Raw genomic sequence first — 19,719 nt, forward strand, 5'->3', positions numbered from 1 at the left:
TTTTTTTACTATGGTAAAACTATTTAACATGAACTCTTTACCCTTCCCAGAATTTTAAGCGTTCAATACAATCTTGTTCACAGCGGACATGATGTTGTATGCACAGATCTCTAGAACTTACTTGTCTTGCATAACTGGCTGGAATTTTCTTTACTTAACATTCTCAGAGCATTTACTTACTTTACTTAGACTGCTAGAGAGCACGGTATGCCCGTGTGCCTGAAGCTGCCTTTTTATGCAGTGCGGGAAAGAGCGTGCCGCCGAGTAATTCCAAGCGCTGAAGAATACTATGCAAACTGAAGGGGAAATGTGCTTTCACACATTCATTTACCCTGACGGCATCTCAGTAAGTGACGCGAAATTCTGAGGGCCATCTGTGGCAGGAAGAGCTCAAAGCCAAATCCTCGAGGCTCTTACAAATATTTCAATTCATAGCATCTGAGATCGAGTGACTCAGGAATTTGCAAGCATAAAGACTGTTACCGCGGGGCGCAGTAAGACTGTAAGAATGTTACAGTTGTGTGCCGTTTAAGGATTGCTCCATGAAGACCAGGAAACTGCCGCCCTCACTGTTCAGATCACTCCTTTTTTAGTGCTAGTAAGTACTGACACGTCATGCAGTGCTAGCTGTTGTCCGATGGGAAATTAACATCTACAGAACACACGTCCTTTTACGGCATCTACTCAGAAATTTGAATAGAAAAATAAACTGAAACCTCATAGGTGTAATGTGTTAACCCGACTATTACACAGGCCCTTCCTAAAATAGAGCCCAATTGTTCTATATACAACATTTCGAATTCCTAAAGATAAAAAAGGGGGGTTATTTTTTTAAAATTAAGACAGTCTTTGTAATTTGGCTCATTAAAAATAAAGCCAGGAGGGAGATTTTATATGGGTTTTCAGCCACGTTTGCTCAGGGCAAATCCTCCCGAGTGTGCCACGCCACGGACTTCTACCCCTGCTTTGCCAACCCAGCTAATGGGAGTACAGACAGCTCCTACTAACGTAACTGTGGGTAGGCTTCCGCGAGGAAACCCTTACATAACTGGGTCTCAGAACCTGTGCTCTGTTCAGAAGTTTTTAAATGTTTAACAAACAAGAAAAAGAAACAACAAACAAAACTACAGCTCACAAACCTGGCCCCCTTACCGAAGTCTCTAAAAAAAAAAAAAAAAAAGGTAGGTTTAAATTTTTTGTTTGATAGAAAAATATAGTAAAATAAAACAGTAACCAAGTCAAAGCAAAACATTAATAAATGTCTAGGCATTTGATAATGGGAATCTGGTTGATTTTTTTTTTCTCAGTAAATTTTCTGCATTTTTAAAAAATTGTCTTTACTATGGAAATACAGCCTTAATACCTGTTAAAACACAACTCAGATAATATAACTTTCGCTTGCGTCTGGGGTTACACTTTGTAAATAATTAGAGAATAAGGCACAGGTACCTTCTGAAGCATCAGGGTCTCCCTACAGCCCCAGGTCAATGGTCTGTGCCCCTGCTCAGACCTGACACCACCTCTTGCTGGGCCGTGACGTACAGGAGAGATCAGAGCAGAAATGCAACAGCTCAGTGTCAGACCAAGAAGCCAGGGCGCTGAACTGGTCAAGGGCCTGCAGACCAGCAAGCTCTCCTGGCCCATGGCCCGAGGCCCTCTCCTCGCGATTCCCCGGCTCACTTAGTTTCCACCCAACCGCTAAGCATCCACTCGCCCCAGCTTCAGGAAGGGACTACACCAGGGCACTGAGGGCCCCAGCTCCAAACAGTTCTGCATCAGTCAGCCTTGCAGCCGACCCCGTTTTGATTTTGGCACAAAAGTGAGAACTGGGCTCCTCTCCCGGGTCTCTGGGGTGAACTCTCGGTCCTTATCCCCTGGTTCCGGCTGGTACCCAGTTCTTCCAAGAGGTGTTGCAACCGCTGTCAGGGTCAGTCACCACCTGGGAGACTTGGGAATGCAGACTCTCGCGCCCACCCTGGGTCTACTGAGTCACAACCTGAACATTATCAAGATCTTGTTTGCACTCTAAGGTTTGAAAAGCACTGGCCCAGGTGATGGACAAACCGCAACCCCAACCCCCCGCTGTCAGAATGTTGGCCTTCTGGAGGTGGATCGCGAGTGAGGGGGCCTGGGATTGGACTCCTGTCTTGTGTGCTCTATTCACTCCTCCCTCCATCACCAGAGATGAGTTTTCTAAAGCCCAGTCTGATCATGCTTAAAACTCCAGAACCGCTTGTAAGAACGGCAAACACCAGCCTGACCAGCCTCATTTCCTTCCAGCCATCACCTCCCACTCTGGCTCCAGCCACAGTGGTTCCTGGAAAACAGCAGTTACCAAAGATAACATTTTCATTAATGCAAATCTCCCAATATGTAATTTCTTTCCAACAGCATTAGGGTGAACATGTGAAAAACCGGTAATAGGTCACTGACTCTGGGGAAGGAACCGGGGGGTGAGAAGTACTTTTCTCTTTCCTTTCTCCCCCCACCTCCCACCCCTTTCCTATCTGCATGTATTAATTTTGCAATTTAAAAAAATCTCTCCCTAGGAGAAGACAAGCAGGTCTGCCACTGGAGAGACAGCTGGCAATTTTACTGCTACAATATTACAGGATATAACTGACCTCAAAGTGTTCATGTGCCTTCAAAAGTATGCAGTGTGTGGGAAACTTGCTGAATAATTCATAATTACAACAGTAAAATCATTGAAAGGGACAGTCAACACTTCCTTCATAGTTTTCTAAATATATTATTAAAGTAATTTTTTTAACATGTAAACATTTTGTTCTTATACAGTTAGTCTTAAATTATGCACTGTGAGATTCTAGGTTTAAACATAAAAATCCGTAGAACTAAATGAAGTCTTTAGTCTGGTTTAATCATATGATTCCCTGCTACTGGAGCCTACTCATTAGTTTCACCAACACTAGCAGAGAACCTGCCACCATGAGAGAACCTGCTAAAGGCACCATGCTAGTGTGCCCTGTCGGAGTGACTATTTATGCCTTTTCCAAGTCAATATTCACTGAACAATGGATTTAACACCTACCACCACATTCTACTCCAATACATATATATTTTTAACCCACTAAAATCTGTATGCTGCAAGTACTTTTCACAACTATTTATTTATTTATTTATTCATTCATTCATTCATTCATTCATTCATTTTTGTTAATCTTCACCTGAGGATATTTTTTTTCCATTGCCTTTTCAGAGAGAGTGAGAGGTAGGGAGAGAGGAAGAGAAGGCGAGAGGGTAGGGAGAAGAGGGAGGGAGAGAGAAAGAGAGAGAGAGAAACACTGATGTGAGAGAGACACATCAACTGGTTGCCTCCTGCACACACACACCCCGACTAGGGGCAGGGTGCAAACCTGCAACCCAGGTGCGTGCCCTTGACCAGGAATCATACCTGAAACCCTTCGGTACCCAGACGGATGCTCTAACCACTGAGCAATACAGGCCAGGGCCATAACCATTAATTTTTAATTGAAAATTATATAACTACTAGAGGCCCGGTGCACGAAATTTGTGCACGGGGGCAGGAGTCCACTCAACCCAGCCTGCACCCTCTCCATTCCAGGACCCCTTGGGGGATGTCTGACTGCCGGTTTAGGTCTGATTGGGCCCAAATTGGCAGTCAGACATCCCTCTCACAATTGGGGACCACTGGCTCCTAACTGCTCACCTGCCTGCCTGACTGATTGCCCCTAACTGCCCCCCCTGCTGGCCTGGTCACCCCCAACTGTGCCCCCTGTGGGCCTGCTCACCCCACATAGCTTGCTGCTCGGTCGTTTGGTCACCCCTCACCAATCGCCCCTGCTGGCCTGGTCGCCTCACGCAGCCTGTTTGGTCGTCTGTTCGGTTGCGATGGTCACTTAGGCTTTTATATATATAGATAGCCACAATGAAAAAAGTAAAACCTTATTTTTAGCATCAATTATTCAACTGAAGGCTACTTAAAACTTTCTTACCTATAGGAAACGATCCTTCTCTATTTCCAAACCTTTATAAACTTCTTATCTGTCCCCAATTCTGATGTCTAAAAATGGACTATAAATGTTTCTCCAGACACATTTGAGAGAAGGAGTGACCTTAACCTAATATTTCATCAGCATATGATTCTAACTGGGGAAAAAAAATTAAAGAAGAAAGAAGTCCTCAGAATACATATATTTAGATGCTTTAAAAGTCATTTTACATTCGTTCTTTTCCATTCCCATATGGGACACTTAGATGTGAGACCTTCAATTCAGTTGCTAAAATGACTGTGGTAAAACTTCGATTCTTTAAAATGTAATTGCTACTGGGTTTTTAAAAGGATAAGGAGAAAAATAATGAATAAGCTAAGTCCTAAAAGAGTAAGAGCACAGTAAGAAAAAAAAAAGTCTAAAATAGTCATAGCCAGCTGTAACCGGTTTGGCTCAGTGGATAGAGCGTCGGCCTGCGGACTGAAAGGTCCCAGGTTCGATGCCAGTCAAGGGCATGTACCTTGGTTGCAGGCACATCCCCAGTGGGGGGTGTGCAGGAGGCAGCTGGTCGATGTTTCTCTCTCATCGATGTTTCTGACTCTCTATCCCTCTCCCTTCCTCTCTGTAAAAAATCAATAAAATATATTTAAAAAATAAATAAATAAATAAAAAATAAAATAGTCATAGCCAAAGCTGATCAGATCTCAGCCTAAACTACCTGATAGTGCTATTTCCAGTTCCTAAACAGAATACAATGACCCTGCTAATTTCTCTCTTCACTCCCTTCCCAAATCTAAGTGTCAAACAGAAAGGGGAACATATGGCTAGGTTTTAAAATGCAGACACTTATTTTGATAAACACCTGGACAATTTTATTTCTTTAAAGTTAAACTGGACAATAACTTCTTGTACTTTCACATGAGGTATTTCTTGCTTAGTATGAAAAGAGATTATATTTTATACAAGAGGATGTAAAACCAGGCCAAATAAACCAGTAAGGAAGATGGAAAGCTTGAAACAATTCATGTGCATAAAGCCAATACTATTTCATGTATGATCTCCACTCCAGGTGACAGGAAGACGATAAATGTGAAAACTCCTGAGGACCACTGGCATACTTCATTTCAACAGCCTAAGAGAACGTACCAGAACCACTGGACAAGATACCTGAATAAATGAAGCGCAGAATGTCCGACAAACACGAACAGAAGAGGGCGTCTTTAACGATGACTCGGAGCGGCGGGTTGCCTGGAGAATCCTGGCTAGCACCTGGACACACAGCCTCCCGGTTGATAGCAAAGAGATCCTGGGCCGTGCGGATGATACTGGAATCCTGGATGTCAGCAGGACTCTTCACATTGAAAAGCAGCATGAACACGTGGCTCACGGCGCAGAGGACGATCTTGTGGGCCTCCACCACCTCCTTTAGGTCTGGGTGGTAAAACACCACATCCACACACTGGCAGCAGAACAGCAGGTTATGCAAGTCAGAGTTGTAATGCGACGCTTCCGCCTTCAAGACGGGCATTTTTTCTGTTTCAAGACAGAAAATGAAACTAGTAAACTACTCTCTAGGTCGACAGACCAATCATTTCAGATTTACAACAAAACATCTTTTTAAATATTATTTGGCTGAATCGTGCAAAATTGCCGATATTGGCCATTTCTGACCTACAAAAATGGCAATTTTACATAGTTTAACCTAATTTAAAACATAAAATTAATTATCGAAGGGCTGTAAAATTTCGTAACACGGACACAAAAATGCTGTACTTTTATAGTGCAAACAAAAAACCTATTAATGCCATAAGGAGCAATAAAATAACATTTCTCATTATCGGTGTGCCCCCAAATAAAACACTGCTCCAAATACTGAATTTTAGTATGCTGATAGTCATCATTCTTTACTGTCACCTGCCAAAAATTCAAACACATTATTAAATAAGTCTCAAAAATGACATGGGAAGTCATTTTCCTCCTGGGACTAGATACGGGGAAATAAATCATTAAAACTGCAACTTCTCAAAGCCAGGGCTCAGTGTCTTGGGCTTCACTGTTTAAAACCACCTTGACCATTTTGTGTTGATCCTAAAATTAGTATACTGTTCCTCCCAGTAAAGCAATATGCTTCCCTAGAATCAACTTTTCCCCCTCAGCACATCTGAGTGTTGGCTAGGCTCCCTAATTTCCAAAAGAGGAAACAACTTTCCATTCCCTGGTTTGATCACTAACAAAAATAGATTAGCCTTAAATCGATTCAAATATCCACACAGAGTCTGCACCCTAGGCTCTCATCATTGGCCTAATTATAAAACTCTGCTAACTTTTATCCAAAGCTGAGCTGAGGGAAGTGTTATCTGTGAAGGGTTGCCTGGAGGATTTGCAATCACCTGAGTCAGTGAAATTCAAACTTCTTTGGCAATGAAAATGTTTTATGCTAAAGCAAAACTCTATAAAATGAACAAACTCTATAAAATAACATGAAATGGCTTTGCTTTCTCTGAGGAATTTGTGTGCTTTTTCTTCTTGATTAAAAAGGACTAAGAAATTATCTATCTGAATTATTTATTTGGCTACCCCCCACCCATCTTCTCATCCAGAAGTATCTAAGGCAGTGGTTCTCAACCTTGGCTGCACATTAGAATCACCTGAGAGTCTTTTTAAAATCCTGGTTTCTGGGCCTCATCCTCCGGAAATTCTGTTTCTTTGTTACTAATGTTGTGGCCCCACCCCATAACAAAGAAACAGAATTTCCGGAGGATGAGGCCCAGAAATCAGGATTTAAAAAATATTTCCAGGTGATTCTAATGTGCAGCCAAGGTTGAGAACCACTGATCTAAGGCCTCAGTGTTTGCTTATGTAGACCATGTCTCTTCTTTCTCTGTACAATAGAAAGCTCAAAGCCAAGTATGTATCATTTATGGCAGCAATCTCCAACTGATGTGCCCCAAGCACTTTTAAAACATGCAATACGTGACTATTTAGTCAGGCACTGACCTCTTTTTCTTTAGATTGTCAAAAAAAATGACAGCAGCTAACACAACAACAGCTCAAAATTACACCTATTTTATTTTTGTTAGATCAGCAAAAAACATATTTTTGGTGTGTCGCAGAATTTTAGTAATTAGTTTCTGTGTGCCAGGAGATGAAAAAGTTTGAAAATATCTGATTTATGGTGTAAGTACCTCTATATTTGTTTTTAAAACCTGGAATTGACTTCCCATACTAATTTACACTTTCCTGATTTTAAGTTTACATTCATTCACTCAACAAATACTTATCAAGTACTTACTTTTTATACAATAATATCCGACTACATCTATCACAAAATTATGCAAAAAATTCTGATAACAGTTGATGTAATTTTACTAATTTTTTTAACTTTATTTTCTTTCGATCTTTATTGTGAACATTTTCAAACATTTAAAAAAGTTGAAGTATATAATGAGCACACATATACCCTTCCCTTAAATTCCACAATTATTAATATTTTGTCATTTTTCGCCTTATCTCTAGATACACACACACACACACACACACACACATACTCTCACACTGCTCACCCATTTAAAAGTTGAAATCATCAGGATATTTTGGGTTTAAATACTTTCACATTTATCTCCTAAGAATAATGGTATTCCTCTATTAACCACAACGGCATTACCATACATAAGAAAATTAATGATAATTCCATTATTATCTAATTTCCAGTCCATATTAAAATTTTGCCCAACTGTGCCATGAACATCTTTTAGATGTTTTTATTGAGCCAGTAGCTAATCAAGGTTCATGCATTGTATTTGGTTGTATATTTCTCATTAGACTACAACCTAGAACCACAACACACACTATGTTTAAGAATCTGTAAGTTCAAGTTTTAAGACAGTAGACCTCAAAATATGGTCCAAGTAACAGCTGCTTCCAAATCACCTGGGAATCTTATTTAAAAGGCAGATTATAGGCTTCATCCCAGCTTTACTGAATCACAATGCCAGGTAAGTCCTAAACATCGTGAAACAAATTGAGAACAATTGCTCTAAGACCTGTGAAATGATCTATAATAATTATCAACAGAATATCTGGACATTGGCTAATAAATGCACCTGGTTGTTCAAGCTGAGGTGGTCTAATTCCATGAAACGAGTTGCTCATTTTCCTTTTCTTCATTTTTTCACTTGTCTTCTGATTTAAGGCTTGAATCATAAAATACTCCAACTAAAACATGAATCAAATTTTAATTAAAGCTCCAATAAAACTATGTATGTAACATGATCATTTGTACCCAAATCACACTTGCCAAATGTTTTACATGCCCAGACCATCCACATATGAGCTTTAGCAAACACGTTCAAACATTATTTTTTAAAATGTATCAGGTAAAACATATTGTGCCTTGTCTAAACATAAATAAGCTATGCATTCAAGAAGGAACTGCTTACTCTCTTGAATAATCAAGGAAGCCTAGCAATACAACTGTGTGTGTCAATAACCTTCTCTCTGGTAACCATGGCCATTAACATTAGAGATAGTCAAGGCAGGAAGAGATATGCTATGTCACGTATGCTCATATTAGCTAGGGGAGTTCACGCGCTCTTCTTCCTGAATAAATTACTTAGAAATGCATCCTTTATTTCGTAAATTTAAAATCTTAACCACATGTGCTTACACAGCTCCAGGCTTATGCTTAACATTGTGAGGCCTGGGGCAGAAGTACAAATGCAGGTCTCTGCACCACATACCTAACATTTAAACTACAGAGATCAAGAAAACGGACTGTTATGTAAAAATACTGTATCCTCCTGCTTTGACAAATACGTCACCATAAAAGCCTGAAGGCCAGGTTCGGCTTTGAATTCTGAGTCCTCAGAGTTTCACGCAGCACAGGGAGAGTTGGGCCCTAACTCCTGGGCCCTAAGATCACCCCTTCTTTTCTCAGCCCCTGCTCCATCCCATGCCCCGGGGAGGTTTATGCACACAAGCTACACACCCGAGCTCCATCCACTCTCCCTTCCCCAATCCTCTTACACAATATCCCCTCGGCCACCTCTCAGGTCCAGGGGTGCACACACCAGCACTGAAGTCCACCTGGAGGAGGACGGACCCAGGAAAGAGTCCTGAGCAGGCCTGGGAAACAGACTTGGGCCAGCTACCCAGAGAATTCTGGGGTCCTGGGTTTTGGAGCACGGTCAATACAACCCTCTGCTCTGTGCTGATGAACATGTTCTGAAATATCTGTGCTAATCAGTACAGTAGCCACATGTGGCTATTATAAAATGTGCACCTGAAATGAGACAAATGCACCCAAGGAACTGAACATTTTAAATTAATTTAAATATAATTAGCTACATGTGGCTATTGTGGCTACCATATTAGATGCTGTGGGTCTGGAAGGGGCTCCCAGCTCTAGAGGGCACATCCCTTTAGCTCCAGCATCTCGTGCCCTGTCGGGAGGGTGCACTGGAGGAGGGCTCAGGGGGCTCTCTAAAGCTCAAGGGCACAGGCCTGCCTTGCCCTGATCTGAGGTAATCCTGCACAGCTCTTCACCCCTGACTCTCAAACACAGGATTTCAAATGCTCCTTTCACTCTGACATTATCACCTCCATCCAGATTCTTACAAATATCTTCATTTCTTACACTCAAGATCTCAGCTATACTTTACTTCTCCAGAGTCTGAGAAGAGACCACTCTGATCTTATCTCCATATTCCCATTGAATTAAGGAAAAAACGAGTTAAGGAAACATTGAGTTAAGGAAAAAAGAAACTGCCATGTTTTCCTTCCAACCTTGACCACATCTTCAATTCCCTTCATACCTCCAGCCCTAGCTGTAACACTAGTATTAGGAGCCAAGAGGGGAAAGAAGAGAAAGTGAAAGCTGGGAAGAGAGGGTTTCAGGTTCAGGAACTTGAATGGGGAACAGGAAGCCTGAGTACTCCCCAGCCCCCTATCCCCACCAAGAGAACCAGCCCCTCTTCTCCAACAAATGAAACGAAACTGTCTTCCCCCCTCCCACCACCAACTCCATAGGTATTTCAGGAAAATGTAAGGGTATTAAACCAAATTAAGATTTTTTTTAAGACACTATCATATCTGCTTGACAGGAAAATTAGGTTTCACCCCTCCCAGTCTTTCTACACATTGCTTATCAATATAAATAAGATAAAAATTTCTCAGTCATTGATATCAATATTGTGAGTATATCTCCCATAGCGGCTTATTATTAATGTTTCTTATATTACTGGATGAATAATAGCCATTATATTTGGTAGAAATCAGAACCATTTATATCTGGTCCTTATTTTAGCTTTGGTTCTTATCTGGAGTTTAGTGACTCCAGAACAAATGAAATTTCTATAGTTACCTGTGGAAACCTCAATGTCTCAACATAAATCTACATAATGAATATTCTGACATATTGGAAAGGGTACTTGATGAGGAGCTAGGGTACTGAGGGTAAAGTCCAAAGTGCTACTGCTTAATGCAGGATTTCCTTGGTGTAAACCTCTTATCAAGGTTGACTAAATTTGTCTATTCAAAGAAGCCACTTCCTAGAGGGTTGGAAAAGTTAATTCTCAAGTCAGTGAATACTTAAATGACACAACTCCACAGCACTCCCCAGGGACCCTGCAGCCCTAGTCGATAGGTTAGGCGCTGTGTGCTAGAAGCTGGCCTCTGAAGTGCTTGCAGAGCCAATCAATGTCACTGCCACTGAGCAACTAACCCTGGCTCCCCACACATCTATCGAGAAGCTGATCTGTAAGTAGTTCCTCAGTTTTGAGCTACACCAAGATCAGAAGTGCATGGAGTCTCGCTGAAACATACACACAGAGAAGGGTAACCATTCTTTTCAAGTAGACAAATGAAAGAGAACTTCCCAGGCCCACCGGTTCAGGGTGCCAGGCTGGTTGAGCTATTTAAAGATGACTATTAAAGCTGACATCATGGGTTTGTGTAAGTAAACACATTTTAATCAAGTGGCACCCAATGGAAAATTCCAAAACATCACACATAGACAACAGGAGATGTTTCATTTGGAGAGAAAAATAAAATTATAATTGTATTCTGACAAAACCTTTTTTTCTAACTTACACTCGTATTATTTCTCAAGGTTAAAACTAATCATGCCTTTAAAACTAATGTTCAAATTGAGGTTCTGGAAAATAGCTAAAGAAAGTCCCGACAAATGCCGTTCATTTGTGTAACAGGAATTTCCACTCACCACTCCTCCAAAATACTTCCCGATGTAGAAGTCATCCAGGCTGTGCAGCTCCAGGTAGGTAGCCCCTAGCTCTTTAGCAAGTTGGATCCCTTCGGTCGTACTGACACAGCTTCCTCTGTCTGAGGTGCACAGTGGGCATGTGCAAGGTAATTCTTCTGAGAAAAGGAATGTGAGCAACAAAGAGCTTTGAGTTTAAATGGGGTAAAATGTACAGACGATCTGAACATTAAACAACAAATTAAACGCTCATACCAGCTCAAGGGCATTTAGTACATCCATGATCCACTACGACTCTGAATAAAAAGTGTCAATGAAAAGTCCCTAAAATAAACAAGCTTTAACTGCAAGAAGAATAAACAGTATTTTAGAGAATAGAAGAATTTAAAAATAGGTTTATGGATATTACCAAGTATTACAGTAACTGTACCATGAGTCAGTAATGGCTGGCCTACTTTCTTTTACGCAACCTTGACATTCTAAGTATCAATACAAATTTAACAACTTGGTTGCCCATAGAAACCATGGAAAACAGTGGGTTCTCTCTTTTTGTATTACATTTTAAATATATTCACCAAGTTTGAATAGACCTTACACTTTTAATTTAATAGAATCCTCAATTTGACCTGAATCTTCAAGACTGTAAAACTGCCCCCTCTTTGTAGATTTCATATAAAGTGCATATTCTTATTCATCAAGGCATTTCAATTATTAAATTCTAAAGCAGAGACCAAATTCAATCACTCTATCTTTTTCTTCAAGGTTGAAAAAAATAAAAAAAACTGACAGAATAGAAAGTATTTACTCAAAATGTGTACTGTCCCGAGGTCCATGTTTGTAACATGTATAAATCTATGACTGGGAAGGTGCCAAATTAACCTGCTATGAAGTACACTCCTTAATAAGGCTAAAAATGTATGTTCAACTCCGTATTTGTCAGCTGGCTTCATTTTGTTTCATGCCAAAACATGAGATATGTCACTGTTCAAAGGCAGCCAAGTCAAAAGAGGGTATATCTATTTCTAGAAATGCATGCTGTTGTAGGTTGGCTTCCGACTTTGAGATGGAAATTGCCGTGCAGGTGGTTTGCTGGGGGGTGATCTTGGGAACAACTCTTCTTGGGAGTGAAGGAAGTAGGATTGCGCAGAGGAAAATTTCAAACTGCAATACAGTTGCAACGGAGACGTCAGCTGATTGTACAGGGTGTTCTGGAGCTTAACTGGCTCTTAGAATGGTTCCCCTTTGGGGAAAGGCAGCTGGACCTTTGTATCCCTAAATCCACCAGCACTCAGAGGAGGACCGCTGCGTGCAGGAGCCATAACCTTGGGAAAGGAGCCTCCATAGGCAGAGGGCAATGCCTGAAAGGGATTCAGCTACGTGGCATCAGCAGCCAATGAGCCCAGTAACAGGGGGAGTAAGAACAGTGGCCTTGACAGGGCATTTGGGAAACTCCCCACCGCCTACCAAGGAGCTGCATACTGACAGAGCACACACGTGTATACATAGGTGTATTCTAAGGATATTTAGTGCACGTGCATACTGTGTACGTAATTATGCGTGTGTGCACACATGAGAGGTAATTTTAGCTTCACTGGAAGCATTTTAGAGCTCAGAGACCATGTACATACTCACATCCTCATTTTTTAGAGGAGGAAACTGAGGTTCACAGAGGTTAAGTGACTTGTCCAAGTCTCCTTGTGGTAGAAATGGAGAAACAACAAAAAAGTGTTACTTGCTCCATCTGGTAAATAAAGGGAAATCAAAAAATAAGCTGAAAATTTAGTTTGAATAAAGAATTATAGATTCCAAACATATGGTGATTTAACAGTTAAATTTGGATTCTCTAAATTATGGTATAAGTTCTACTCTGAGTTTCTGCACTTACTTTTTCCAAGATCATTTTAGGTTTGAAGTAGATAAAGTTTTCACACAGAATTTAGCCTACTTTGAAAAACATTGGTATTTCACATTCTTTACAAAATGTTCATAAACAGCGCCTTTAATTTTCTGAAAACAGAAGGTTTCTTATGCCTACAAAGCTCTTCTTATGTCGATGGAATGGGGTGGGCAGGCATTAAACTTTATTTCTACACAAAAATAAAGCAAAGTCAGTAGTTTTCAAGTGAAAATTAAGTGAACATAATTGAAAATACTTTTTAACAAAGTATCTGATTTGAAGGAAAATATAACTAATTTCAGGTTTAATCCAGCTCAGTAGGGTTTCCCAGTGTGAGGAGCCATACATATCTTAGTGACACTAAAAAGCTCCTCCTTATATCTAACTAGAGGCCCAATGCACGAAATTCGTGCAAGGGGCTTGGTCCTTGCAGCCCTGGCTTCATCTGGAAGGTCATCCAGAAGGTTGTTCCGCTGTTCAGCCATCCGGTCTCATTAGCATATTATGCTTTTATTATTATAGATTCTTATATAGCCTCTTAGTCACAAAAGATATTCTTTTTGCTCACACACACACAAAAGGGAAAATGCCTAGGCATTATGTGTTGGGTAGGAGAATCAACAAAACATTTATGGATTAAATAAGCCTTCATGGAGCATTTCCTCAGAAACCATTGGAGGACCCAAAATAATTATAAACTGTGGAGCTTACTCCCAGAGCCTACCTCAGGCCCAAAGGGACTTTGTGAACAGAGTGTTATGCTTCCAGTTAACATTGTAGTTCGTTTTCTTCTATGTTATCTTTTTAGTTATCACTAAATGTCCATTATTTTAAAGCAAACACAATGTAACTCTGGAATCCAAGTGAATGGCATCTCTTTCAAAGAGGTGGCCTTGTGAATCTTTAGGGTGATTCTTACAATGTTGCCAATGCTTGAAACTTCTAGAAACCCTTGTAATGCCCTGACCAGTGTGGCTCAGTTGGTTGAGCGTCGTCCCACACATCGAGAGGTCACTGGTCGGATACCCAGTCAGGGCACCTGCCCGGTTTGCGATCTCAATCCCCAGTAGGAGGCATACAGGAGGCAGCCAATCTACGTTTCCCTCACATCAATGTTTTTTTTCTCTCTCCCTCTCCCTTCCTCTTGCTAAAATCAATAAAAACATATTTTTTAAAAAATCCTTGTAAGAATTCTAGTACATGGCAATGTACTAGGCTATATCAGAGCTTCAGAAAGAAGATAGGATGCCAATTTTCAGGAGCTGAAGGCTATGAATACACCCTAGGCATGTTTGGGAGATCTTTTTCCTACTTTAAAGACTAATTCAGTATTTAGTAAAAGCCAAAAATGTATTCAGAGCCAAGAACAATGAAGACGATATACACAGTCAAGCTTGTCAAAACATGTGTAACAAAGGGAAGAGATGAGATTGATTGTATTTGCTAAAGTAATTCTAAAAAGAGACCGAGAGAGGAGTTACCAGGGGTTTCATGAATTACAAGGGATTGGCCGGGGGAGGGGAGACAATACATGTCCTTGAGTTGAACAGACAAATTTAGCTTTGTAATTACGTTGTGATCAAATCTTATATGGTAAGTTAATTTCATTTTGTCAGTGAAATTTATTTTTTTCACTCATGTATTATCGTTCATAAAAAGATTCAAGCATTCCTAAGCAAATACGAATTAAGCACCTACCACATCAAATACTAGGGATATTAAGGACACACAGATAAAAGAAATTCATAATGAACTGAGCCAATATAGACATGGCTGCAAACAATTATAATGTAAGTACCAAAATAAAGGTAAACAAATTCACCATGGAAATTGAATTAAATGAACTCTGCCTGGGGGATTATGGAAGGCTGCATAGAAGAGGCACTGATTTAAAAGATAAACATGAATTTGCTACGCAGGTAGGATGGGGGTATGCAGAGGGGCACTCCAATCAGAGGATGTGGCATTAGCAGAGGCCTGGACGTGGGAGAAAAAATAGAACACATTCACTTCCAGTTTCAAGATGACAAGCTGAGCCCACACTACAATCTCTTCTCCCTGCTGAATCACAAAATGATAAAGAGAAGGAGCGGGTAAGAAGAACGAGGGAGGAAGGAAGAAAGGGAGGGATGGGGGAGGAAGGAAGGGAGGGAAGAAGGGAGATATGTATATACAGCAACACAAAAAGCAGAGGAGAGATTCTCGCCCAGAAACTGGAGTGCATGAGAGAACAAAAGGTGATGGCACAGAACCCAAGGGGAAAGCTGAAGCTCGGAGTACTGGTGGGTCATGAAGTTCTGCACTGTGTCAATATCAAGAACGCTCCCTGCTCAATGACTGGGGAGGGAGGGAGTCCCAAGGGCGACCCAGTGGAGATCAGCCGAGTATCCTAGTGAAAGCCGCTAGGCCTGCAGATCCTGTGTGTACTTCCACTCCCACACCTACCCCAGAGAGCAGATGGGCAGAGGAGGAGAAAGGCATCAACAGGGAATTTAAACTGCAAATGCAGGCAAAGCAAGAACTATCAAACATTTGAGAAGCATCCATACCATGAAATAAAATCTCATCAAATGGAAAGACTTATAAAATGCCCCCCACTCAAAACCAAACTTAATAGAGCAATCAAGACAGAATCTTAAAATAAGTATAATCAATTGAGAAAGGTTTTTGTTGTTGTTGTTTTTTAAGTAGTTACATCCTTAAAACAGGAATAAGAAATTATGAAAGAGAACCAATTAGAGATCTTGGATATGAAAAGTTGTTGAAATTTTTAAAAAAGCAAAACAGCAGAATAGACCCAGAAGAACTAATTTGTGAGTTGGGGAAGAAAAAGAAAAAAGACCAAGAATTCTCCCATAATGTGACAGGGAGAAATAAGGGATAGGAAATAAAAAAGATAAGAGAAATGGAGGCAAGAGCCAGAAGTTTCAACGTCAGTCTCCTAAGAGTCCCAAAAGGAAAGAATAGAGAAAATGAAGGGAAGGTGCTGTCTGAAGAAGTCAGGAAGCTGGACCTTCCCAGACCTAAGACAGACATTAAGTTCTTCACATAGTTCAATGTGATGGGCATATGACACAGAGGATACACTTATCTTGTATTTTAGGCACAACTTTACAATAGAAAATTATGGAAATAAGGTTAAAATATCGGATTAGAATAAGGGTATCAATGATTTAAAATATATATGCCTAGAAGCCCTGACACCTAAAGTAATGAACACCCCAGAGCCCAGATCTTGGTTTCTAAATATCATTACTCATTATCAGGAACCAGGGCTCCTGGAAGAAAGAACTGATTCCAGGCCTGGTGCAGGCAACGTGTAAGGTGAGCCCGGGACACCTTGTGCCAGAAAATAAGGAAGAACTCAAAAATTAATTAGAGCTAGCTTGAAGAGGCCCAGGAATGTTCCTGCCACCCACTGTGCTGATTTATTTGATGCCATGACACAAAGATGCCAAGCTAAAAGGCGAACACAACACAAACTATAGTGCCCAGCACCACTGTGGACAGTGAAGAAATATACTGGAAGAAAAACTGACTATCAATTTCTTCTCTCTATAGAAAACGTTAAAAAGTGGTTATCATATAAAGAGGTTATCAAAGACTACGTAGCCCCCAAAATATAAGAAAAGTTAAGGAGGTGTCAGGCTGTTAAATAATAGAAACATTGTTTAAATATTTTGTGGTATTTGACAGCTGTTTAAGATTTGCAATCTGCTGTTGCTTTTCTCTTTCATAAATATTCACACTTGTGTACATATATGTATCTGTGATTTTGTAGTTGTTTTTCTTTTTCCTTACAAAGAACCTCTAAAATTGTGTAAGTTTCAGGTCCTACAAAATCTGAAACTGCCCCTTTAGGAGATCAAAAAGAAGGCCGCTATGACAGAAAATTAAATGACTAGGATCTGAAATTCAGTGAATATGGAGAACATGAGTTTGAGATCCGTTTAAAATGTAAAATCTAGAGCTCCTCAGTCAACTGGATATAGGGGATGGGAGAGAAAGCGGGATTGGATGATTCTAGTTTGGATGAATGTGTAGATTTGAAATTATTCACCGAGACAGGGAATTCAGTAGAGTGAGGAAGATGTCTGGAGCTATGGGTCATGAGGGAGACGGAAGCCAGAGAAAGAGACTGGGTAATCATCAGTGTTGATACAGGACAAGCTGGGGCAAGGGATGAGCGGGTTCCTGGTCAGAGTAAAGAGCAGGAAAAGGTGAAGTCAACGGATGGAACTCTGGGCAGCAGCTACAGGATGTGTTGCTGTATGTGTGTGTGTGGGGGGGGGGGGGAGTGGCGGGGGAGGCAGTAAAGAAGATAGAACTAGAATAATTACTAAAGTACAAATAACTTTATTAACAAAAGGAAGAGGTGTGTTTGAATAATTTCAAAGAGCGAATTATTATTGAAATGTATTACATTTGGCAATAAGCATATAACCTGGCAACCCTGAGTGAGAACAAACTCAACGTAATTGTAAATGTCAAAATTAGACTGCAGCGCACTGAAGAATGAATGGGAAGATATTTTCAAGAATCATGGCCAGCAGTAAGCAGAAAAATAAAGAAATAGAGGGGATGTGGGGTCACGGAAGGGTCAAACCTACTTCGTTTGTATCTACTAATGTTAACCATGTACCTACCCTATGACTCAACAGCCCCACTTGTAGGTGGAAACCTAAGCATCGTCAAAAGGAGCATGGATAGATAAATCACAGCATAGTCACACAATGGAATATGCAGCAATGCAAAGAACAAATTACAGATAAGCACGACACAGATGAATCTCAGAAGCATTATGCTAACTGAAATTAGTCAGACACCAGTCACTACATTTGTATGAACTTCAAGAATAGGTAAAACTAACCTATGTTTTTAGAAGTCAGAATAGCGGTTACCTCTGGGGAGGGGTGTTATTATAACTGGGAAGAGGAGAGAGAGCCTTCCTACGCGCTGCAGATGTTCTGTATCTCCATCAGTGTGATGGCTGCATGCATGTACACGTATGTAAAAATGCTGTACTCAAAGATTAGTGAACTTCATGTCCTTCACTCTGCTATATCTCAATAAAAATGAATAAATGAATAAAACTAAAAATTTAAAGACTGTTCTACTGAGAAAATACTAGCACTGCTAAGAAATATAAGATATCACCAAATCAAAGTGATTTTTTTAGTTGGCCCTGAGATGATGCATGAGTGAAGATATTGATTACCATTGATGCATGGTAATCACAGCAGTTTTCAATACTTTCCTTTGATATCTCATGATGGTATCCAATGATGAAGAGATAATAGCTGGCATCTGAACCCACAATCATATAGGCTTTTTTAAAATAAACATTATATTAATCATTAATAAACTTAGCTCTACTTAAAATTAATATGGTACTCTCATTATAAAAGAAAAAATGTAATACTTACCATTTTGTCTGGTACCAACAGCAGCAATGATTACTGGAACTGAATTTAATGCTCTTTTTATCACCGGAATATAATTATCCTTCACTTCATGGAATGAAAACTTGTCATTTACGTTGTATTTGATCACAATGATGTCGGCACCCCCAATCAGATTTCGAGAACTGTACCAGTCACTGTCAAAAATGTCCTAAACCAAAATGCAAAGAGTAACCTTTAGTCTGTCTTCAAATCAATCATGTAACTGCAGTTTAATTTTTTTTTTGTTATATTTTAACTTTTGGAATTCATTAAAAATTTTATTTTGCAAAAGTAACTACATAATTTTTGAAATGTTTGAAGTCTACCAGCTTTTTAATTACTCATTTAGCCTAGACAACTAAGTAGTGGTAGATAATCTAGAGAATTTCTGAGAATCTAATGAAATAAACAGCCTCTTTCAATATTTGTGTTTAAAAATAAGCACTTTGTTTTAAAATGAGACCTTATTCTCACCACCTAATAATTTTAAAGACAAAACGCTATACATTAGATGCAAAGCATCCGCATGAGTAAGAAAGCTTCAAAGGATTTTCCGTGACCCAGTTAGACACTGCGGAATTACGCAGTGTTTTGAATTGTAATGCACTGTAAATTCTGTGGAGCTCCATATATTTTATTCATATTTTCAAAATTAATATATACTTTCATGTATACTTTGGACAGCACCACATGCATACAGTGTGTACATGCATGTGCATGGTGGGAAGGGTGTCTCCATAAAAAGATACTGTGTATTATAAGATGCTAACATGGGAAGAACTATACTTGCAGTTCATGTATTTTGCTCATATAAATGAAAAACTTAGGCCCTAGTGGGGTAGTTTGGTTGGTTGGAGTGTTGTCCCACACTCCAAAAGGTTACAGGTTTGATCCCCAGTCAGGACAAGTACTGGAGGCAATCAATGGATATTTGTCTCTCTCATCAATGTCTCTCTCTCTCTCCCCCCTTCCTCTCTATCAATGAAAACATATCCTCGAATGAGGATTAAAAAATATTCAGGATGCCCTGACCAGTTTGGCTCAGTGGCTAGAGCGTCGGCCTGTGGACTGAAGAGTCCCAGGTTCGATTCCGGTCAAGGGCATGTACCTTGGTTGCGGGCACATCCCCAGTGGGGGGTGTGCAGGAGGCAGCTGATCGATGTTTCTCTCATGGATGTTTCTAACTCTCTA

At 40.2% G+C, this 19,719-nt stretch overlaps 1 protein-coding gene across 5 annotated transcripts in view; it reads right to left on the reverse strand.

Moving 5' to 3' along the window:
- The window catches only part of RHOBTB3 (Rho related BTB domain containing 3), a 50,460-nt gene that overhangs the window by 25,936 nt on the left and 4,805 nt on the right, over positions 1–19,719 (reverse strand). For 4 of the 5 annotated variants that reach the window (XM_059694075.1, XM_059694073.1, XM_059694077.1 and 1 more), the window contains exons 3-6: positions 18,511–18,697; positions 11,191–11,345; positions 8,075–8,186; positions 5,139–5,504 (exon numbers count right to left, since the gene is read on the reverse strand). In XM_059694075.1, the coding sequence (XP_059550058.1) occupies positions 5,139–5,504; positions 8,075–8,186; positions 11,191–11,345; positions 18,511–18,697 (820 nt within the window). The remainder of the gene's footprint in view (positions 1–5,138; positions 5,505–8,074; positions 8,187–11,190; positions 11,346–18,510; positions 18,698–19,719) is intronic. The other variant, XM_059694074.1, reaches the window with a different exon arrangement.

This window comes from Myotis daubentonii, chromosome 4 (genome assembly GCF_963259705.1).
Source record: "Myotis daubentonii chromosome 4, mMyoDau2.1, whole genome shotgun sequence".
NCBI lineage: Eukaryota > Metazoa > Chordata > Mammalia > Chiroptera > Vespertilionidae > Myotis > Myotis daubentonii.